The sequence below is a fragment of the Salvelinus alpinus genome, chromosome 1, assembly GCF_045679555.1.
Source record: "Salvelinus alpinus chromosome 1, SLU_Salpinus.1, whole genome shotgun sequence".
NCBI classification, from domain to species: Eukaryota; Metazoa; Chordata; class Actinopteri; order Salmoniformes; family Salmonidae; genus Salvelinus; species Salvelinus alpinus.
This window is the reverse complement of record NC_092086.1, coordinates 108,839,438-108,863,799: the sequence shown is the minus strand read 5'-3', so window position 1 is coordinate 108,863,799 and position 24,362 is coordinate 108,839,438. Positions and strand designations below refer to the sequence as shown.

Genomic DNA, 24,362 nt, shown 5'->3' with positions numbered 1-24,362 from the left:
TTGGGTAGTCACTAATCTTTTTCATGCAAGGAAAACTGGGTCCATGTTCACCTCTTTGGATAAATTGATATTTCACACATGCAGGCACTCAGATAGCAAATATAATATGCACTGTGAACTGGGATTCAACAGGCTTAGAGATATAGAAAGAGTTTGTCAAGTATGTATTGCCATAATAAAAGAGTAAATTATGCAAGTGTAGGCTATACTGTATATGTATATGTATATGTATATATATATATATATATATACAGTATAGCCTACACTTGCATAATTTACTCTTTTATTATGGCAATACATACTTGAAACATACAGTGGGGAGAACAAGTATTTGATACACTGCCGATTTTGCAGGTTTTCCTACTTACAAAGCATGTAGAGGTCTGTAATTTTTATCATAGGTACACTTCAACTGTGAGAGACGGAATCTAAAACAAAAATCCAGAAAATCACATTGTATGATTTTTAAATAATTAATTTGCATTTTATTGCATGACATAAGTATTTGATCACCTACCAACCAGTAAGAATTCCGGCTCTCACAGACCTGTTAGTTTTTCTTTAAGAAGCCCTCCTGTTCTCCACTCATTACCTGTATTAACTGCACCTGTTTGAACTCGTTACCTGTATAAAAGACACCTGTCCACACACAATCAAACAGATTCCAACCTCTCCACAATGGCCAAGACCAGAGAGCTGTGTAAGGACATCAGGGATAAAATTGTAGACCTGCACAAGGCTGGGATGGGCTACAGGACAATAGGCAAGCAGCTTGGTGAGAAGGAAACAACTGTTGGCGCAATTATTAGAAAATGGAAGAAGTTCAAGATGACGGTCAATCACCCTCGGTCTGGGGCTCCATGCAAGATTTCACCTCGTGGGGCATCAATGATCATGAGGAAGGTGAGGGATCAGCCCAGAACTACACGGCAGGACCTGGTCAATGACCTGAAGAGAGCTGGGACCACAGTCTCAAAGAAAACCATTAGTAACACACTACGCCGTCATGGATTACAATCCTGCAGCGCACGCAAGGTCCCCCTGCTTAAGCCAGTGCATGTCCAGGCCTGTCTGAAGTTTGCCAATGACCATCTGGATGATCCAGAGGAGGAATGGGAGAAGGTCATGTGGTCTGATGAGACAAAAATAGAGCTTTTTGGTCTAACTCCACTCGCCGTGTTTGGAGGAAGAAGAAGTATGAGTACAACCCCAAGAACACCATCCCAACCGTGAAGCATGGAGGTGGAAACATCATTCTTTGGGGATGCTTTTCTGCAAAGGGGACAGGACGACTGCACCGTATTGAGGGGAGGATGGATGGGGCCATGTATCGCGAGATCTTGGCCAACAACCTCCTTCCCTCAGTAAGAGCATTGAAGATGGGTCGTGGCTGGGTCTTCCAGCATGACAACGACACGAAGCACACAGCCATGGCAACTAAGGAGTGGCTCCGTAAGAAGCATCTCAAGGTCCTGGAGTGGCCTAGCCAGTCTCCAGACCTGAACCCAATAGAAAATCTTTGGAGGGAGCTGAAAGTCCGTATTGCCCAGCGACAGCCCCGAAACCTGAAGGATCTGGAGAAGATCTGTAGGGAGGAGTGGGCCAAAATCCCTGCTGCAGTGTGTGCAAACCTAGTCAAGAACTACAGGAAACGTATGATCTCTGTAATTGCAAACAAAGGTTTCTGTACCAAATATTAAGTTCTGCTTTTCTGATGTATCAAATACTTATGTCATGCAATAAAATGCAAATTAATTACTTAAAAATCATACAATGTGATTTTCTGGATTTTTGTTTTAGATTCCGTCTCTCATAGTTGAAGTGTACCTATGATAAAAATTACAGACCTCTACATGCTTTGTAAGTAGGAAAACCTGCAAAATCGGCAGTGTATCAAATACTTGTTCTCCCCACTGTATATATATATATATATATATATGTTTCAAATACATCCCTCCCTATTCCCCACATCCCCCAGGTTATCAGAGTTTTACATCAAAAGAATGTCTGATGTATAAACATAGGATCTCTGTGGCGGAGATCAGGAGAGAAGAGACAACAAGGGGATCTACCGTTTCAAAGGGACGGTGTGAAAGCTGGAGACTAGCTCACCTACGTCTGCTTAACACAATGCTTTTCTCACACACACACACACACACACTGCAGTGTCACAAATCACAGAGCTTTCCTCTGACCTTCTCATGCATCTGTCTGACCATCTCATTTGAGTTAGTAACACACGGACTAGACAGATGCATCTTAAAATCTTTAACACTCTGCTGAAATACAATTACAGTGGTTTCTGTGCTAATCTTCTCAGCCCATCCTCCATCATATAAATGTGACAGTAGTGGGGTGATGGAATCCTGACCACAGGAAGACTGTTATTTAGACCTACATTTGACCATTGAATGGATGCTACAACACACATTAGCATGGGGAGGAGGCTTAGCTGCCACTGGCTGTACTATGAAACCTAGATAGAAGTGGACCTGCATTAGGGCTTTGGACTAAAGTAGTGCAGTATATGGGGAATAGGGTGCCATAGGGCTCTGGTCTAAAGTAGTGCAGTATATAGGGAATAGGGTGCCATAGGGCTCTGGTCTAAAGTAGTGCACTATATAGGGAATAGGGTGCCGTTTCAGACACAACCTCCTCAGTCTGATCGTCCCTCACATTCTCTCTCCCTGCATGTGCTTCCTGCACAATCATGTTCATGTCCTGAATATCAAACCGTGGTTCCCCACACACACACACCCTCTATAGCCCCCGGGCCAACGCTTTACACAGAGGGAGAGAGAAAGACCAGCATATGGTTCACAGCAATACCCTCTACATGTGTGTGTATGTTCATGTGTGTGTGTTCATGTGTGTGTTTCTGTGTGTGAGAGAGAGGGAGTGCACCGGGCCCCCACTGCCTAACACATGTATGCTAATGTGTCCTGTCAATGCAAGTCATTTATGCATTCTACTAGAATGCATTTTACAATTCAGTCCATCAGCATGACTAGTGTATAGGTGAGTAGACACTAGAGAAGAATGCTTGGGCACAGTAATGGCTTCAAGTCGTCAGTGTGCTGGGACACTGTGTGAGGGTAGCAGGCTAGAGGCACGGATTTCCTTTTTTGGGTGGCGGGGATTACAGAGGCTCCGTAGGGGGAGAACAGAAGTCAATGTGCTGGGACACTGGGAGGGTAACAGGAGGCTCCGTAGGGGGAGAACAGAAGTCAATGTGCTGGGACACTGGGAGGGTAACAGGAGGCTCCGTAGGGGGAGAACAGAAGTCAATGTGCTGGGACACTGGGAGGGTAACAGGAGGCTCCGTAGGGGGAGAACAGAAGTCAATGTGCTGGGACACTGGGAGGGTAACAGGAGGCTCCGTAGGGGGAGAACAGAAGTCAATGTGCTGGGACACTGGGAGGGTAACAGGAGGCTCCGTAGGGGGAGAACAGAAGTCAATGTGCTGGGACACTGGGAGGGTAACAGGAGGCTCCGTAGGGGGAGAACAGAACAGAAGTCAATGTGCTGGGACACTGGGAGGGTAACAGGAGGCTCCGTAGGGGGAGAACAGAACAGAAGTCAATGTGCTGGGACACTGGGAGGGTAACAGGAGGCTCTGTAGAGGGAGAACAGAACAGAAGTCAATGTGCTGGGACACTGGGAGGGTAACAGGAGGCTCTGTAGAGGGAGAACAGAACAGAAGTCAATGTGCTGGGACACTGGGAGGGTAACAGGAGGCTCCGTAGGGGGAGAACAGAACAAAAGTCAATGTGCTGGGACACTGGGAGGGTAACAGGAGGCTCCGTAGGGGGAGAACAGAACAGAAGTCAATGTGCTGGGACACTGGGAGGGTAACAGGAGGCTCCGTAGGGGGAGAACAGAACAGAAGTCAATGTGCTGGGACACTGGGAGGGTAACAGGAGGCTCCGTAGGGGGAGAACAGAACAGAAGTCAGTGTTCAGCACACGGTGGTCCACCTCAACATGGGCCACACAGACCCTCATACTGTACACGGGACCTGGGAGGAGCAGGAAGCAAAGATTCTAGAATGTGTTTTGGGTTTTAGATTATGGAATTTAGAGTGTTGACTGGAGAGACTGTGATCACCATTGTAAGTAGACAACCAGACAGATCTCATGTACAGCATGTAGAGGAGATATGTGAAAACCAATATCGTTTTGTTGGGTCCCATGGCTGCAGGTTGATAGGGTCTCTGGGTTCAGATGAGGAGACACACACACACACACACACACACACACACACACACACACACACACACACACACACACACACACACACACACACACACACGGCTGTTCTTAGTTGAGTATAATTACTCCATGGTAGCATCACGGGTGAAATGATCATGTTCTGTTAACCTCTCTGTTAAATTTGTTTAAATGGAAACAGAAAAAGAAAATTAAGATCTGTTTAATCACATTTAATCTGAAAACAAGAGGGAGGATAAGTGGAGTGAAGTGCATTGAGAGGACAGTGGGGGAGTCATTTACTAGCAGGCAGGCAGTCCTGGTTGGATCTATTCACGCAATACAAGGTTGCCAAGTGTGTTGTAACAGCGGTATTATTTTATCATTCAATGGACCTGCAGGCATTTGGTCTCAGTCTGCCTTTAGCAATAGTGAAATACACTGAATGAAAATACACTGAATTAGATCTGTTACATTTAAGTACCAGGTTTAATCCATGCAGCTAAATTAGAAAGGGGGGGGGGGGGGGGGGGTAACTGCCACAATAGTGAAATAGCATGGTCTCTGGGGCAATATATGCCTTCTGATCTTTTTTATATAACCATGTCATCTGATAATTGTATTATTTATGCTATCCAGGTTTTTCTTCTGGCTGGATGGATGTACATGCATTGGTTGGGCCAAATACTAGACTGACCATAAGCCAGATCTGAGATGCTTGTTAGTAAAGAAAAACAGGCAACAACAAAAACGCAGAGGATTCTTTATCTTGGAGGCAACAGTTTTGATGGAAATTAGTTGGAGATTTCAATGTGAAACAGGCTGTTTTTCTGCATCAAATTATACAGCAAGAACCTTGAGAAGCCTTGCCTAACCACAACGTACACAAAGGAGAAGAGAAAAACCCTCCGCTCCGCGCTCTAACAAACAGTAAAAACCTGGGAAGGTAGATTGTGCCGTTTACCAATCAGAGCCAGAGAGAGAAGCTGCTTGGAGTCATTTGAAATATGCATTGTTGTCATTTGCAATCGTCATACTCAGTGCTTGGCTTGGACTGAAAATAAACGTCGGTACTCATTTTGGGTGTCAGTACTGTGTATATTTTGGTTCAGGAGCTCCACAATACTTTTGAACTAATATTCTATAAGAGGAACAGGAGCTCAAGCAGTAGAAAATGTGAGGTGTCAGTAGTCAGCGTCGGTGAGCTCCTGTCCAAGTCAAACACTGATCATGTTGAAATATGGCCAATGGCTGAAGAGATTGATAGCTCCTCGACAACAGCAGTGGTGTATGTGGTTCACACAGCAACGAGCCTCCTGTACCTCTCCATGTGACATGCTAGATGTGCCACTCAATTTTAGGCAGCAATTAGAATGTGGAGATGAGGCGGTTAAAGTAACGCTCCCGAGAACTCCGCGGTTACCATGGAAACGGCTCCTTCTGAACGGATTCACCAGAAAAAGATGACTCCAAATTCTATTTAGCAGCTACCCCCTCCACCACCCTATTCTACATTCCCTTATAAGCTGCAGGCAGGGAGGGATAAATCAGGGGCTGTGGTTTTAAACAAGCTGCTCCAACCTGACCCCCTTTCCTGTTCCCTCTGAACCCAAGGGTTGTGGGTTCACATCCCCAACATCCCTACAGGGGAACTTTCACCATCCAGCAGGATGTAGGGCAATTTCTGCTTAAATTGCGTGAGTTAAAAAAATAAATAAATTGCATTAATATGTTGCAGATGTTCCCTACTTTGATTGCATGTAAAACTGAACACATTGTCCCAGTTGTTGTTCAAAACACCAACTACTGACAATGTTGTTTTTAGAGAAGTTGGAAGCCATGGAAGTTGTGTAAATATAGTAAAAATGCAATTCAACATCTCAGATTTCCAAACTGACAGGATGTATCCAGAATTTAACTATATTTCTAGAATTTAGAAATATTTCTATTTCTTGTCCATTTCATCTGGCTGTTACTCTCCGCCTAGCAACTGTGTGTAAATGAAAGTTATGCGTCAGTCCTAAAAACATAGTCCCTCCAGGATCAACGCTGCAGACAAATTGTTTTTATTCCTTTTTCTAATGGATCTCTGAGACAGGAAATGACTTCCTGTTGCACATCGATTTCCATTTGACTGACTCACCAAGGCTATCGGGGAAATAGTATTCTCTTCTATTAGTGCCTGAGCTTTTGTTTCCTGGGTTAAAGGTCAAATGAGAGGGTGGGGCTATTGTAAATCAACTCCAATGGTGTAGCACTACATCAAGAAGTGTCATGGTAGATATACAGGGATTTATATGGCATGTAATCTCTCCTCCTTCGTATCTAATGGTGCAGCACTACATACTGTAAGTGCATATCGTGTTATACAGCCTTTTTTATGGCTTAGATCATTCATGTATTCATTCATTCATATATAGCATGCAATCTCACCACCTCCTGAACTCCCAAGCACCCCAGCCTACACAGTCCTTACTTACCTGGTAGGATCCATCACCACTCACAGTTGGTTAATCCCACCAAACTGAATTAAACTTTTCTAAAACCGTGAGCAAACAAAAAAGGAAAATATGAATCTGCGATAGCAAGCCTAGTAGGTCAGAAAGCACTGACAACTTACTCATCATATCTGATGTGGTACGTCACATCCTCCTTCTCTTTGTCTGTGGCAGTAGAGTCTGTTTGAGAGGTGGAGGGCCCAGCCCCTGGCCCAATACTGGCAGAGTTCAACACAGAACAATTATTCCCATTATTATTGTCTGAGGAGGAGAGGTGGCTTTGGCCTTGGCCCGGCTCTGTCTCAAGCTTGCCGTTAGTCCTTTTGCTAGGCCTGCCAACCTTCCCTGCTGTAGGAGCTTTACTGGTGCTGTTCTGTCCCTTTGGGCTGCGTGACACGTTGTCAATGCAGGCTTCAAACCAGGCACCGATGCTTATGTCCCTGCAGTCCACCAACTCGTTTATCTGAAAGGGGAAAAATAACAGAAAATTAAGCTTACCTTTCAACTATGAATAAAATGCACACGTACAATTAAAATTAATGGATGTGCAGAGTGCAGCTGGCTTTGAGTACTGATGAAAGCAATAACAGGTTTGTGGGTAAACAAAGCAAAAGACTCATGGGACATTTCAAGGATAGTGATGAAATGTTAAAAGGTCTTCTTATAAGTTCAAAGCCTTTTTACTTTTGTTGACATCATGAACAAACAAAGTGGCGGAAAAGAATCCTCAGTTACTTGGGCAATGGAAGGTTTTGATGAGAGAAAAAGTTAATGATTAGCGACAAAATGAGAGACACGCGGTCTCCAGTGTGTTAGCTAAACACCATTGACTATGCTATAAATGCACCGCCCTTGCCTCAGTATACGGGACGTGAGCAGCTCACATGCATAGCAGAGCTAGGAGACAGGAAGGGGCAAGGCCAACAACAGGCTGTCTGGGACCTCTGAGCATAGCAATGTTTACAATGTGTATCATGGCTACAGTGGATGGAGGTTCTCTGTCCCCCCTTTGCCTCTCAACAAACACTCACTGAAGAACTCACGGATGAAGATTCCAGAACTGATGAACATTCCAGAACAGTGACATCATCCTGAGCGGCTAACTCTATTAGCTAACAATGTTACGCATCATAACACAAACCGAGGACGCATCAATAGACCATCAATCCAGATCTCAGCCTTGTACAGATGCAGAATATAAATGACCAGACATCGTTGTAAAGTCCTTGAATTAAAGAGCCGAGTTAGGGTTAGGCTGGGAGGGACAGTGGGGTTTTTGGGGGCCAAGTCCATTTCAATTCAGGAAGTAAATCAAATTCCTGAATTTAAATGGAATCGACTCAAACTCTAGACTCCAAAACCCACCAGCCTGTTTATAAAAGGACAAAGCTTGTACCTTTCCATATGAATTCACATCTACATGAGAATCAGACAGAGCCTTCCGTCAGGCTGCTGTTTTCATGTGGTCCTGTCATCAGCTCCAGGAGAGACGGATAGTGAAAGCAGACATGTTCATCTCTACAGGCCAATGGGGTCTGCTAATTGACAGGGACATCCTCTGGGCCACACGCCAATTTTTTATTATATTTATTTAACTAGGCAAGTCAGTTAAGAACAAATTCTTACTTACAATGACGGCCTACCAAAACGCCTCTTGCAGGGGGCTGGGATTAAAAATAAAAATATAGGAAAACACACATCACTACAAGAGACCTTACTTACTGGGTTTGAGTACATTTAAATCTTAACCTACAAATCTCACCAAAAACAGTAGCACATCAATAATACCGGTACCCTGAACCTGCAACAATTGATCATGAACAAACTAATACAAATGTTAGCTTTCAGAGGAACTTGAAATCACTACTACTGTACTCCGTCTCAGTATCAAAGCAGTATCAAAGTTAAGCAGATTTTTGGTGTTTTCTGTTCACATTAAGTTTACATAGAACTACTACTTCCTGTTCACACTACGTACATACAATACATATACTACTTCCTGTTCATTATGTGTGGGTGTGCTTACCTCGTCAGTTTTATGAGTAAACCTGTTTGCTGGTCAGTCATCTCCTTAGTTATCTCCATCATTAGTCATAATATAATAAAATATGCCATTTATCAGACAGTGAGTCAGAATGCACAATGGTACATTTGAGTGTTTAAGTAATCCTGTTAGTACACTACAATGCCAAAAGTTTGTGGACACCCTTTCAATTTAGTCGATTTGGCTATTTCAGCCACACCCGTTGCTGACAGGTGTATAAAATCAAGCACACTGCCATGCAATCTCCATAGACAAACATTGGCAGTAGAATGGCCTTACTGAAGAGCTCAGTGGCTTTCAAAGTGGCACTGTCATAGGATGTCACCTTTCCAACAAGTCAGTTTCAGCAAATGTCTGCCCTGCTAGAGCTGCCCCGGTCAACTGTAAGTGCTGTTATTGTGAAGTGGAAACATCTAGGAGCAACAACGGCTCAGCCACGAAATGGTGGGCCACACAAGTTCACAGAACGGGACCGCCGAGTGGTGAAGCTCATGGCACGTAAAAATTGTCTGTCCTCGGTTGCAACACTCACTACCGAGTTCCAAACTGACTCTGGAATCAACGTCAGCACAATGACTGTTAGCCGGGAGCTTCATGAAATTGGTTTCCATGGCCGTGCAGAGTGGTGTAAAGCTCGCCGCCATTGGACTCTGGAACAGTGGAAATGCGTTCTCGGGAGGGATGAATCATGCTTCACCATTTGGCAGTCCGACGGACTAATCTGGGTTTTGGCGGATGCCAGGAGAACGCTACCTGCTCGAATGCATAGTGTCAACTGTAAAGTTTGGTGGCGGAGGAATAATGGTCTGGAGCTGTTTTTCATGGTTCGGGCCCCTTAGTTCAAGTGAATGGAAATCGTAACACTACAGCATACAATGACATCTAAGTCTAGGTCCAAAAGGCTCCTTATCAGCCTCTATATCCAAGCCATAAGACTGCTGAACAATTAATCAAATGGCCACCCAGACTATTTGCATTGACACCACCCCCACCCTTTGTTTTTACACTGCTGCTACTCCCTGTTTACCTACCTACCTCTTATTTTTGGTTTGTTGAGATCGGTGTGGAAGAACGTGACTGGCCTGCACAGAGCCCTGACCTCAACCCCATCGAACACCTTTGGGATGAATTGGAACGCCGACTGTGAGCCAGGCCTAATTGATCCAACATCAGTGCCAGACCTCACTAATACTCGTGGCTGAATGGAAGCAAGTCCCCGCAGCAATGTTCCAACATCTAGTGGAAAGCCTTCCCAGAAGAGTGGAGGCTATTATAGAAGCAAAGGGGGGACCAACTCCATATGAATGCCTATGATTTTGGAATGAGATGTTCGACGAGCAGGTGTCCAAATACTTTTGGAACTGAAAACACAGCTGCAGTCATCTCCTTGATGGCGCTATAAGCATTGAGCCAAGAGACTGTCCTGTCCATGTTCCAGCACATATCTTTTACAGCCGCTGTGGTTCGCCAGCAGCAGGCCCTCTCTCAGGGCTGGGCTCTGGGTATAGTGTGTCTCTTAGCTTGGGTCTGCATGGCATCTTTAGGCCCACGCTCCCCTGCAGCTTGGCTTTGGTGTTAACTGTGAACAGGACATGTCTATCAAAACGTAGCAGCTCTACCATTTACTGTAAGTGAGTATGAATAATACAAATACCAAGAGAAATTTCTAGCACCATGGTAATATGGTTCCTAGAATCTGATATCTGATTCTAGGCCTAGGGGGAGATAAAATCTGTAGAGCAACATACCATGAGGTAAAAGACGAGGTACATTCCCATCCAGACTGGCCCTTGAGTACAGGGCCAGTATTCAAAATGCTTATCAGAACAGTAGTGCCGATGTATGACGCCCCCCACCCAACGTCCATATAAAATCCTATTCATTATGATCTAAAAGGCTACACTGATCCTATAGCATAACTCCTACTCTGAGACGCTTTGTGAATAAGGACCCAGAACAATATATCAACCTCCCCTGGCTGTGACCCCATTCTCCAAGGGTGACTCCAGGAGAGTTGGGATATGCAACAAACAAAAAAACATTTCCAATTCACACGTGAAATAGGACAGATATAAGAACCCACACCACCCACGCCACCCACGTCAGTCAGCCTGACAGACCCCTGACTGGCATCCACACCACTGGACCTGCTACAGTAGCTCAACACTCCTGAGCCCTGAGTGTCTGGGTCGGCCGGTCACTATGGAGATGGAGCTCAGAACGCTGAGGGAGTTGAGACATGGCTGCCAATTCAAACTACCACAGGCACGTGGGCCAAAACCACAGCAATGCAAAGGGGAAAAGGTGGCGAAATGAGGCCGCATGACCTGCTGCTGATGTACAAGTGCCATCAAGGAAATGAATGACAAAACATATTTCAGTATCTCCTAAATTGTGAATGCTCTCTCTCTCTCTAACCAGCTGAGTTATAGTAGAGTTGTGAATGCTCTCTCTCTCTAACCAGCTGAGTTATAGTAGAGTTGTGAATGCTCTCTCTCTAACCAGCTGAGCTATAGTAGAGTTGTGAATGCTCTCTCTCTAACCAGCTGAGTTATAGTAGAGTTGTGAATGTTCTCTCTCTAACCAGCTGAGCTATAGTAGAGTTGTGAATGCTCTCTCTCTCTAACCAGCTGAGCTATAGTAGAGTTGTGAATGCTCTCTCTCTAACCAGCTGAGCTATAGTAGAGTTGTGAATGCTCTCTCTCTAACCAGCTGAGCTATAGTAGAGTTGTGAATGTTCTCTCTCTCTAACCAGCTGAGTTATAGTAGAGTTGTGAATGCTCTCTCTCTAACCAGCTGAGCTATAGTATAGTTGTGAATGTTCTCTCTCTCTAACCAGCTGAGCTATAGTAGAGTTGTGAATGTTCTCTCTCTCTAACCAGCTGAGTTATAGTAGAGTTGTGAATGTTCTCTCTCTCTAACCAGCTGAGCTATAGTAGAGTTGTGAATGCTCTCTCTCTAACCAGCTGAGTTATAGTAGAGTTGTGAATGTTCTCTCTCTCTAACCAGCTGAGCTATAGTAGAGTTGTGAATGTTCTCTCTCTCTAACCAGCTGAGTTATAGTAGAGTTGTGAATGCTCTCTCTCTAACCAGCTGAGCTATAGTAGAGTTGTGAATGCTCTCTCTCTAACCAGCTGAGCTATAGTAGAGTTGTGAATGCTCTCTCTCTCTAACCAGCTGAGCTATAGTAGAGTTGTGAATGTTCTCTCTCTCTAACCAGCTGAGTTATAGTAGAGTTGTGAATGTTCTCTATAACCAGCTGAGTTATAGTAGAGTTGTGAATGTTCTCTATAACCAGCTGAGTTATAGTAGAGTTGTGAATGTTCTCTATAACCAGCTGAGCTATAGTAGAGTTGTGAATGTTCTCTCTCTCTAACCAGCTGAGTTATAGTAGAGTTGTGAATGTTCTCTATAACCAGCTGAGTTATAGTAGAGTTGTGAATGTTCTCTATAACCAGCTGAGTTATAGTAGAGTTGTGAATGTTCTCTATAACCAGCTGAGTTATAGTAGAGTTGTGAATGTTCTCTCTCTCTAACCAGCTGAGCTATAGTAGAGTTGTGAATGTTCTCTCTCTCTAACCAGCTGAGTTATAGTAGAGTTGTGAATGTTCTCTCTCTCTAACCAGCTGAGTTATAGTAGAGTTGTGAATGTTCTCTCTCTCTAACCAGCTGAGTTATAGTAGAGTTGTGAATGTTCTCTCTCTCTAACCAGCTGAGTTATAGCAGAGTTGTGAATGCTCTCTCTCTAACCAGCTGAGCTATAGTAGAGTTGTGAATGCTCTCTCTCTAACCAGCTGAGTTATAGTAGAGTTGTGAATGTTCTCTCTCTCTAACCAGCTGAGTTATAGTAGAGTTGTGAATGCTCTCTCTCTCTAACCAGCTGAGTTATAGTAGAGTTGTGAATGCTCTCTCTCTAACCAGCTGAGCTATAGTAGAGTTGTGAATGCTCTCTCTCTAACCAGCTGAGTTATAGTAGAGTTGTGAATGTTCTCTCTCTCTAACCAGCTGAGTTATAGTAGAGTTGTGAATGTTCTCTCTCTAACCAGCTGAGTTATAGTAGAGTTGTGAATGTTCTCTCTCTCTAACCAGCTGAGTTATAGTAGAGTTGTGAATGCTCTCTCTCTAACCAGCTGAGTTATAGTAGAGTTGTGAATGTTCTCTCTCTAACCAGCTGAGTTATAGTAGAGTTGTGAATGTTCTCTCTCTCTAACCAGCTGAGTTATAGTAGAGTTGTGAATGCTCTCTCTCTAACCAGCTGAGTTATAGTAGAGTTGTGAATGTTCTCTCTCTCTAACCAGCTGAGTTATAGTAGAGTTGTGAATGCTCTCTCTCTAACCAGCTGAGCTATAGTAGAGTTGTGAATGCTCTCTCTCTAACCAGCTGAGTTATAGTAGAGTTGTGAATGTTCTCTCTCTCTAACCAGCTGAGTTATAGTAGAGTTGTGAATGCTCTCTCTCTCTAACCAGCTGAGTTATAGTAGAGTTGTGAATGCTCTCTCTCTAACCAGCTGAGTTATAGTAGAGTTGTGAATGCTCTCTCTCTAACCAGCTGAGTTATAGTAGAGTTGTGAATGCTCTCTCTCTAACCAGCTGAGTTATAGTAGAGTTGTGAATGCTCTCTCTCTAACCAACTGAGTTATAGTAGAGTTGTGAATGCTCTCTCTCTCTAACCAACTGAGTTATAGTAGAGTTGTGAATGCTCTCTCTCTATAACCAACTGAGTTATAGTAGAGTTGTGAATGCTCTCTCTCTATAACCAACTGAGTTATAGTAGAGTTGTGAATGCTCTCTCTCTATAACCAACTGAGTTATAGTAGAGTTGTGAATGCTCTCTCTAACCAGTTGAGCTATAGTAGAGTTGTGAATGCTCTCTCTAACCAGCTGAGCTATAGTAGAGTTGTGAATGCTCTCTCTCTCTAACCAGCTGAGTTATAGCAGAGTTGTGAATGCTCTCTCTCTAACCAGCTGAGTTATAGTAGAGTTGTGAATGCTCTCTCTAACCAGCTGAGCTATAGTAGAGTTGTGAATGCTCTCTCTCTAACCAGCTGAGTTATAGTAGAGTTGTGAATGCTCTCTCTCTCTAACCAGCTGAGTTATAGCAGAGTTGTGAATGCTCTCTCTCTAACCAGCTGAGTTATAGTAGAGTTGTGAATGCTCTCTCTAACCAGCTGAGCTATAGTAGAGTTGTGAATGCTCTCTCTCTAACCAGCTGAGTTATAGTAGAGTTGTGAATGCTCTCTCTCTCTCTAACCAGCTGAGTTATAGTAGAGTTGTGAATGCTCTCTCTCTCTCTAACCAGCTGAGTTATAATAGAGTTGTGAATGCTCTCTCTCTAACCAGCTGAGTTATAGTAGAGTTGTGAATGCTCTCTCTAACCAGCTGAGCTATAGTAGAGTTGTGAATGCTCTCTCTCTCTAACCAGCTGAGCTATAGTAGAGTTGTGAATGCTCTCTCTCTAACCAGCTGAGTTATAGCAGAGTTGTGAATGCTCTCTCTCTAACCAGCTGAGTTATAGTAGAGTTGTGAATGTTCTCTCTCTCTCTAACCAGCTGAGTTATAGTAGAGTTGTGAATGTTCTCTCTCTCTCTAACCAGCTGAGTTATAGTATAGTTGTGAATGTTCTCTCTCTCTCTAACCAGCTGAGTTATAGTAGAGTTGTGAATGTTCTCTCTCTCTCTAACCAGCTGAGTTATAGTATAGTTGTGAATGTTCTCTCTCTCTCTAACCAGCTGAGTTATAGTAGAGTTGTGAATGTTCTCTCTCTCTCTAACCAGCTGAGCTATAGTAGAGTTGTGAATGCTCTCTCTCTCTAACCAGCTGAGCTATAGTAGAGTTGTGAATGCTCTCTCTAACCAGCTGAGTTATAGTAGAGTTGTGAATGCTCTCTCTCTAACCAGCTGAGCTATAGTAGAGTTGTGAATGCTCTCTCTCTAACCAGCTGAGTTATAGTAGAGTTGTGAATGCTCTCTCTCTAACCAGCTGAGTTATAGTAGAGTTGTGAATGCTCTCTCTCTCTAACCAGCTGAGTTATAGCAGAGTTGTGAATGCTCTCTCTCTCTAACCAGCTGAGTTATAGTAGAGTTGTGAATGTTCTCTAACCAACTGAGTTATAGTAGAGTTGTGAATGCTCTCTCTCTAACCAGCTGAGCTATAGTAGAGTTGTGAATGCTCTCTCTCTCTAACCAGCTGAGTTATAGTAGAGTTGTGAATGCTCTCTCTCTCTAACCAGCTGAGTTATAGTAGAGTTGTGAATGTTCTCTAACCAACTGAGTTATAGTAGAGTTGTGAATGCTCTCTCTCTCTAACCAGCTGAGTTATAGTAGAGTTGTGAATGTTCTCTAACCAACTGAGTTATAGTAGAGTTGTGAATGCTCTCTCTCTCTCTAACCAGCTGAGCTATAGTAGAGTTGTGAATGCTCTCTCTAACCAGCTGAGTTATAGTAGAGTTGTGAATGCTCTCTCTCTAACCAGCTGAGCTATAGTAGAGTTGTGAATGTTCTCTAACCAGCTGAGTTATAGTAGAGTTGTGAATGTTCTCTAACCAGCTGAGTTATAGTAGAGTTGTGAATGCTCTCTCTCTCTAACCAGCTGAGCTATAGTAGAGTTGTGAATGCTCTCTCTAACCAGCTGAGTTATAGTAGAGTTGTGAATGCTCTCTCTCTAACCAGCTGAGCTATAGTAGAGTTGTGAATGCTCTCTCTCTAACCAGCTGAGTTATAGTAGAGTTGTGAATGCTCTCTCTCTAACCAGCTGAGTTATAGTAGAGTTGTGAATGCTCTCTCTCTCTAACCAGCTGAGTTATAGCAGAGTTGTGAATGCTCTCTCTCTCTAACCAGCTGAGTTATAGTAGAGTTGTGAATGCTCTCTCTCTAACCAGCTGAGTTATAGTAGAGTTGTGAATGCTCTCTCTCTAAACAGCTGAGTTGTAGTAGAGTTGTGAATGCTCTCTCTCTAACCAGCTGAGTTATAGTAGAGTTGTGAATGCTCTCTCTCTAACCAGCTGAGTTATAGTAGAGTTGTGAATGCTCTCTCTCTAACCAGCTGAGTTATAGTAGAGTTGTGAATGCTCTCTCTATAACCAGCTGAGTTATAGTAGAGTTGTGAATGCTCTCTCTCTAACCAGCTGAGTTATAGTAGAGTTGTGAATGCTCTCTCTCTAACCAGCTGAGTTATAGTAGAGTTGTGAATGCTCTCTCTCTAACCAGCTGAGTTATAGTAGAGTTGTGAATGTTCTCTAACCAGCTGAGTTATAGTAGAGTTGTGAATGCTCTCTCTCTCTAACCAGCTGAGCTATAGTAGAGTTGTGAATGCTCTCTCTAACCAGCTGAGTTATAGTAGAGTTGTGAATGCTCTCTCTAACCAGCTGAGCTATAGTAGAGTTGTGAATGCTCTCTCTCTAACCAGCTGAGTTATAGTAGAGTTGTGAATGCTCTCTCTCTCTCTAACCAGCTGAGTTATAGTAGAGTTGTGAATGCTCTCTCTCTCTCTAACCAGCTGAGTTATAATAGAGTTGTGAATGCTCTCTCTCTAACCAGCTGAGTTATAGTAGAGTTGTGAATGCTCTCTCTAACCAGCTGAGCTATAGTAGAGTTGTGAATGCTCTCTCTCTCTAACCAGCTGAGCTATAGTAGAGTTGTGAATGCTCTCTCTCTAACCAGCTGAGTTATAGCAGAGTTGTGAATGCTCTCTCTCTAACCAGCTGAGTTATAGTAGAGTTGTGAATGTTCTCTCTCTCTCTAACCAGCTGAGTTATAGTAGAGTTGTGAATGTTCTCTCTCTCTCTAACCAGCTGAGTTATAGTATAGTTGTGAATGTTCTCTCTCTCTCTAACCAGCTGAGTTATAGTAGAGTTGTGAATGTTCTCTCTCTCTCTAACCAGCTGAGTTATAGTATAGTTGTGAATGTTCTCTCTCTCTCTAACCAGCTGAGTTATAGTAGAGTTGTGAATGTTCTTTCTCTCTCTAACCAGCTGAGCTATAGTAGAGTTGTGAATGCTCTCTCTCTCTAACCAGCTGAGCTATAGTAGAGTTGTGAATGCTCTCTCTAACCAGCTGAGTTATAGTAGAGTTGTGAATGCTCTCTCTCTAACCAGCTGAGCTATAGTAGAGTTGTGAATGCTCTCTCTCTAACCAGCTGAGTTATAGTAGAGTTGTGAATGCTCTCTCTCTAACCAGCTGAGTTATAGTAGAGTTGTGAATGTTCTCTCTCTCTCTAACCAGCTGAGTTATAGTATAGTTGTGAATGTTCTCTCTCTCTCTAACCAGCTGAGTTATAGTAGAGTTGTGAATGTTCTTTCTCTCTCTAACCAGCTGAGCTATAGTAGAGTTGTGAATGCTCTCTCTCTCTAACCAGCTGAGCTATAGTAGAGTTGTGAATGCTCTCTCTAACCAGCTGAGTTATAGTAGAGTTGTGAATGCTCTCTCTCTAACCAGCTGAGCTATAGTAGAGTTGTGAATGCTCTCTCTCTAACCAGCTGAGTTATAGTAGAGTTGTGAATGCTCTCTCTCTAACCAGCTGAGTTATAGTAGAGTTGTGAATGCTCTCTCTCTCTAACCAGCTGAGTTATAGCAGAGTTGTGAATGCTCTCTCTCTCTAACCAGCTGAGTTATAGTAGAGTTGTGAATGCTCTCTCTCTCTAACCAGCTGAGTTATAGTAGAGTTGTGAATGTTCTCTAACCAACTGAGTTATAGTAGAGTTGTGAATGCTCTCTCTCTAACCAGCTGAGCTATAGTAGAGTTGTGAATGCTCTCTCTCTCTAACCAGCTGAGTTATAGTAGAGTTGTGAATGCTCTCTCTCTCTAACCAGCTGAGTTATAGTAGAGTTGTGAATGTTCTCTAACCAACTGAGTTATAGTAGAGTTGTGAATGCTCTCTCTCTCTAACCAGCTGAGTTATAGTAGAGTTGTGAATGTTCTCTAACCAACTGAGTTATAGTAGAGTTGTGAATGCTCTCTCTCTCTCTAACCAGCTGAGCTATAGTAGAGTTGTGAATGCTCTCTCTAACCAGCTGAGTTATAGTAGAGTTGTGAATGCTCTCTCTCTAACCAGCTGAGCTATAGTAGAGTTGTGAATGTTCTCTAACCAGCTGAGCTATAGTAGAGTTGTGAATGCTCTCTCTAACCAGCTGAGTTATAGTAGAGTTGTGAATGCTCTCTCTCTAACCAGCTGAGCTATAGTAGAGTTGTGAATGCTCTCTCTCTAACCAGCTGAGTTATAGTAGAGTTGTGGATGCTCTCTCTCTAACCAGCTGAGTTATAGTAGAGGTGTGAATGCTCTCTCTCTCTAACCAGCTGAGTTATAGCAGAGTTGTGAATGCTCTCTCTCTCTAACCAGCTGAGTTATAGTAGAGTTGTGAATGCTCTCTCTCTAACCAGCTGAGTTATAGTAGAGTTGTGAATGCTCTCTCTCTAACCAGCTGAGTTATAGTAGAGTTGTGAATGCTCTCTCTCTAACCAGCTGAGTTATAGTAGAGTTGTGAATGCTCTCTCTCTAACCAGCTGAGTTATAGTAGAGTTGTGAATGCTCTCTCTCTAACCAGCTGAGTTATAGTAGAGTTGTGAATGCTCTCTCTCTAACCAGCTGAGTTATAGTAGAGTTGTGAATGCTCTCTCTCTAACCAGCTGAGTTATAGTAGAGTTGTGAATGCTCTCTCTCTAACCAGCTGAGTTATAGTAGAGTTGTGAATGTTCTCTAACCAGCTGAGTTATAGTAGAGTTGTGAATGCTCTCTCTCTCTAACCAGCTGAGCTATAGTAGAGTTGTGAATGCTCTCTCTAACCAGCTGAGTTATAGTAGAGTTGTGAATGCTCTCTCTCTAACCAGCTGAGCTATAGTAGAGTTGTGAATGCTCTCTCTCTAACCAGCTGAGTTATAGTAGAGTTGTGAATGCTCTCTCTCTAACCAGCTGAGTTATAGTAGAGTTGTGAATGCTCTCTCTCTCTAACCAGCTGAGTTATAGCAGAGTTGTGAATGCTCTCTCTCTCTAACCAGCTGAGTTATAGTAGAGTTGTGAATGCTCTCTCTCTCTAACCAGCTGAGCTATAGTAGAGTTGTGAATGCTCTCTAACCAGCTGAGTTATAGTAGAGTTGTGAATGCTCTCTAACCAGCTGAGTTATAGTAGAGTTGTGAATGCTCTCTCTAACCAGCTGAGCTATAGTAGAGTTGTGAATGCTCTCTCTAACCAGCTGAGCTATAGTAGAGTTGTGAATGCTCTCTCTCTCTAACCAGCTGAGTTATAGTAGAGTTGTGAATGCTCTCTCTAACCAGCTGAGCTATAGTAGAGTTGTGAATGCTCTCTCTCTAACCAGCTGAGCTATAGCAGAGTTGTGAATGTTCTCTCTCTAACCAGCTGAGCTATAGCAGAGTTGTGAATGTTCTCTCTCTAACCAGCTGAGCTATAGTAGAGTTGTGAATGCTCTCTCTCTCTAACCAGCTGAGTTATAGTAGAGTTGTGAATGCTCTCTCTCTCTCTAACCAGCTGAGCTATAGCAGAGTTGTGAATGTTCTCTCTCTAACCAGCTGAGCTATAGTAGAGTTGTGAATGCTCTCTCTCTAACCAGCTGAGCTATAGCAGAGTTGTGAATGTTCTCTCTCTAACCAGCTGAGCTATAGTAGAGTTGTGAATGCTCTCTCTCTAACCAGCTGAGCTATAGTAGAGTTGTGAATGCTCTCTCTCTAACCAGCTGAGTTATAGTAGAGTTGTGAATGCTCTCTCTCTCTCTAACCAGCTGAGTTATAGTAGAGTTGTGAATGCTCTCTCTCTCTCTAACCAGCTGAGCTATAGTAGAGTTGTGAATGCTCTCTCTCTAACCAGCTGAGTTATAGTAGAGTTGTGAATGCTGTCTCTCTAACCAGCTGAGTTATAGTAGAGTTGTGAATGCTCTCTCTCTAACCAGCTGAGTTATAGTAGAGTTGTGAATGCTCTCTCTCTAACCAGCTGAGCTATAGTAGAGTTGTGAATGCTCTCTCTCTAACCAGCTGAGTTATAGTAGAGTTGTGAATGCTCTCTCTCTCTAACCAGCTGAGTTATAGCAGAGTTGTGAATGCTCTCTAACCAGCTGAGTTATAGTAGAGTTGTGAATGCTCTCTCTCTCTAACCAGCTGAGCTATAGTAGAGTTGTGAATGCTCTCTAACCAGCTGAGTTATAGTAGAGTTGTGAATGCTCCCTCTCTAACCAGCTGAGTTATAGCAGAGTTGTGAATGCTCTCTCTAACCAGCTGAGCTATAGTAGAGTTGTGAATGCTCTCTCTAACCAGCTGAGCTATAGTAGAGTTGTGAATGCTCTCTCTCTAACCAGCTGAGCTATAGTAGAGTTGTGAATGCTCTCTCTAACCAGCTGAGCTATAGTAGAGTTGTGAATGCTCTCTCTCTCTAACCAGCTGAGTTATAGTAGAGTTGTGAATGCTCTCTCTCTAACCAGCTGAGTTATAGTAGAGTTGTGAATGCTCTCTCTCTCTAACCAGCTGAGTTATAGTAGAGTTGTGAATGCTCTCTCTCTCTAACCAGCTGAGCTATAGTAGAGTTGTGAATGCTCTCTATAACCAGCTGAGCTATAGTAGAGTTGTGAATGCTCTCTCTCTAACCAACTGAGTTATAGTAGAGTTGTGAATGCTCTCTCTCTAACCAGCTGAGTTATAGTAGAGTTGTGAATACTATAACTCAGCTGGTTAGAGAGAGAGCATTCACAACTCTACTATAACTCAGCTGGTTAGAGAGAGAGCAGAGTTGTGAATGCTCTCTCTCTAACCAGCTGAGTTATAGCAGAGTTGTGAATGCTCTCTAACCAGCTGAGTTATAGTAGAGTTGTGAATGCTCTCTCTAACCAGCTGAGCTATAGCAGAGTTGTGAATGCTCTCTCTAACCAGCTGAGTTATAGCAGAGTTGTGAATGCTCTCTCTAACCAGCTGAGTTATAGTAGAGTTGTGAATGCTCTCTCTCTAACCAGCTGAGTTATAGTAGAGTTGTGAATGCTCTCTCTCTAACCAGCTGAGTTATAGTAGAGTTGTGAATGCTCTCTCTCTAACCAGCTGAGTTATAGCAGAGTTGTGAATGCTCTCTAACCAGCTGAGTTATAGTAGAGTTGTGAATGCTCTCTCTAACCAGCTGAGTTATAGCAGAGTTGTGAATGCTCTCTCTAACCAGCTGAGTTATAGTAGAGTTGTGAATGCTCTCTCTCTAACCAGCTGAGTTATAGTAGAGTTGTGAATGCTCTCTCTCTCTAACCAGCTGAGTTATAGTAGAGTTGTGAATGCTCTCTCTCTAACCAGCTGCGCTATAGCAGAGTTGTGAATGCAGAAAGGCAGGCGTGAAACACTTCCAGACACAAGCATACTGTTGGCTGTCACTCAGCGGGTTCTCATCCATTACTAAATTAACAGAAAATTATTTTACATCAGTGGTTCCCAAACGGTGGGGTGTGAGGGATTAGCAGGGGAGGCACGGGGTCTCCCCCCAAAAACTTTTTTAAGGAACTCAGTCCGGCTTTCAACTTACTATTGAAAGTTGTAATAGTAGAATGCACAAGGTGTAATTTCGAAATTGTGTAGTGGATCATCAGTTCCTCTTGTCATATCTATAACTTATAACAGTTCCTCTTATAGGCATCTATAACTTGTCCAGATCAACTAGCACATGTCAGCTAACGTTTTTTTAGCCCATAGATTTTGTTGTAATGTTTGAGTCTCTCAAATATCACATGAACATACCTTAGTCATGGCAAAATGTATAGAAATGCAAGAAAATAAGCTTTAAACCTGTAAAATGTTTCCCCAACTAACAAGAGGGGTGTGAACAGTTTGTGTCATGAACAGTGCTTGTGCCCATAGAAAAAGACATGGCATGTGCAGGGGGAGCGCGGGCAAAAAAGGTTTGGGATCCCCTGTTCTATATTATAAACTAGGTAGTTTGGCTCCTGATTGGCTGAAAGTTGTGGTAAATCAGACTTTATAAACTGGGTGGTTCGAGCCCTGAATGCTGATTGGCTGAAAGCCGTGGTATATCAAACCGTATTCCAAGGGTATGACAATTTTTACGTTGGTAATCAGTTTATAATAGCAATAAGGCACCTCAGGGGTTTGACCAATATACCACAGCAAAGGGCTCTATCCAGGCACGACACATTGTGTCCAAACCCACCCCCCCGGGCCTTTTTGCTTAATTATATTCTATAGCATATAATCCCACAGCCTTTCGCACACAAACCACAAATGAATCAACCTGAGATAAAATTGTACCACAGTCCAGCAAGTTATTTCCCTTTTACCTTGAACACCCCAATTCCCGCGTCTATGAGGAAGGGACGTGCAGAGGTTGATGGCTGGTTGTCGTGCTTCTCCAGCGGTGCCGGTGGACCAGAAGAAGACTCGTCTGCGTTGTTATTGGGATCGCTGGTGTTAATCGTTTTCTTACTGGTAGTTGTACTGATGTTGGTGGTAGTACTGGTGTTGCCAGTGGTGGCTGTGTTGTTGTTGACTGTGGTGGGTTTGGGGGTAAGTGTTGGGGCCACGGTGGTAGGTTTAGAGGGGGTGGTAGCTGCACCAGTCGAAGTGTTGGGAGTGGTGGGGGGCATTGTGTCACACTCCTTGGGGCTGACGACAGGGGAGATGACGGAGGGAGAGATGAGAGGACTGTCTGTAGTGTCCCCCGCTTGGGAACGGATAAGCAGCTGGACGATATCGTTCAGACCCACGTTGTAGTCATACAGTGTGTGGCCATCTTCCATCTGAAAAGTAAAAGACACAAATCGATCTGTCAGATAGGCAGCTATTTTTGTTTTGGGGTTTTTCCTCTTGAGAAGGGTAAAACAGCTTTGGGATAGTCAAACAGCATCTGGCCCTCTTGCATCTGAAAAATACACACAAATTGATCTGGTAGGCAGACATATTGGTCTTGTTTTGGGGGGGGGGGGGGGTGTACTGGCCGACATTTGTGCGATATTAAATAATCAGCATAGCGTCACTGACTCGTCGTCGGAAGCGTATGCCGAGCACAAGCTGGTTGTCAAGGGCAAACAAAGAGCACGGCAGAAAGACAGAATTCTGCAGAAGGCTGAGGAGGGACAATGTGTTGATGCTCAGCACCATTCAGAATCAAAACCTATAAAAGACCTGAACAAAGAAGAACTACTGCACCTCCAGACTCAATCAACAGCACTGCACCACCTGTACCAGACAGGTTTCTATCTACTCTGTCCATGGGCCAAATGTCCTAGTTGTTATGCGACCAGGGGGCTAAGGCTAGGGAATCATTTTACAGTAGGGGCAGCATCTCTCAAAATGAAATAATGGGAAATAATGCATCTTAGTTGTGACAATGAGAACAAGAATATTCCAATAAGAAATAACACCATTGTGAATCGGGGAATATGCTGTACATTTTAATTTGTCTCCCCAAAACCAGACATCCATTCCTGAAGTCAGCACAACAAATGAACACAAATCTCTGCCTTCCACTGCATGTTTTCGTCCAATAAATACATACAATCTTAGAAAGGGGGGGGGGGGGGGTAAGTCGCTATGACAACCAATAAAGGACCCCCTCCCCCCGTGTTTATGTGTGTGTCTGTCTGCCCGTGTGGCGTTGACAGCATAGTATAGAAATATAATTACTACCCATCACAGAACATCGACTTGAATGGAATGTCCGTTTTAGTAATTATATTTCTATGGTAACCATCCTGGACAAAAGGACACTAGGCAGGCTGCAGCACACTGACTTGAATTCATCTATTGTGTTGGGAAAGGGGCAATTATGATATGCATGAAATGCTATAACACAGTGTACATTATCTGCATTAGACCTTTCGTCGGAGGGTCAATGACTATTCACATAATATCCCTCTGCAGCCATGAACTAAGCAATCCACTTTCTATCATGACGTTTTATAGGCTCCTTAGGTTACAACAAGAAAAATACTAAAAAACACACTGGTGCAGTTAGTACATGATATTGAATGTTTTCTACAGTGCATTCGGAAAGTACTCAGGCCCCTTGACTTTTTCCACATTTTGTTACAGCCGTTTTTTTAAATGGATTAATTATAAATAATAAAATCTACACACACACACACACACACACACACACACACACACACACACACACACACACACAATACCCCATAATGACAAAGCAAAAACAGGAAGGGTACCAAAACATTTCTGCAGCATTGAAGGTCCCCAAGAACACAGTGGCCTCCACCATTCTTAAATGGGAGAAGTTTAGAACCACCAAGACTCTTCCTAGAGCTGGCTGCCCGGCCAAACTGAGCAATCGGGGGAGAAGGGCCTTGGTAAGGGAGGTGACCAAGAACCCGATGGTCACTGACAGAGCTCCAGAGTTCCTCTGTGGAGATGGGTGGACCATCCAGAAGGACAAGTCTCTGCAACATTCCACCAATCAGGCCTTTATGGTAGAGTGGTCAGACGGAAGCCACTCTTCAGTAAAAGGCACATGCTTGGAGTTTGCCAAAAGGTACCTAAAAGACTCTCAGTCTGATGAAAACCAAGATTGAACTCTTTGGCCTGAATGCCAAGCGTCACGTCATCCCTACGGTGAAGCATGGTGGTGGCAGCATCATGCTGTGGGGATGTTTTTCAGTGGCAAAGACTGGGAGA

At 43.5% G+C, this 24,362-nt stretch overlaps 1 protein-coding gene across 4 annotated transcripts in view; it reads right to left on the bottom strand.

The window, feature by feature from the left end:
* The window catches only part of LOC139538441 (E3 ubiquitin-protein ligase UHRF2-like), a 53,200-nt gene that overhangs the window by 15,378 nt on the left and 13,460 nt on the right, over positions 1-24,362 (bottom strand). For all 4 annotated transcript variants that reach the window (XR_011667744.1, XM_071340502.1, XM_071340481.1 and 1 more), the window contains exons 2-3: positions 22,013-22,471; positions 6,829-7,169 (exon numbers count right to left, since the gene is read on the bottom strand). Coding sequence is in view for 3 of the 4 variants with exons in the window: in XM_071340502.1 (XP_071196603.1) it covers positions 6,829-7,169; positions 22,013-22,471 (800 nt within the window). In the remaining variant the exon portion in view is untranslated. The remainder of the gene's footprint in view (positions 1-6,828; positions 7,170-22,012; positions 22,472-24,362) is intronic.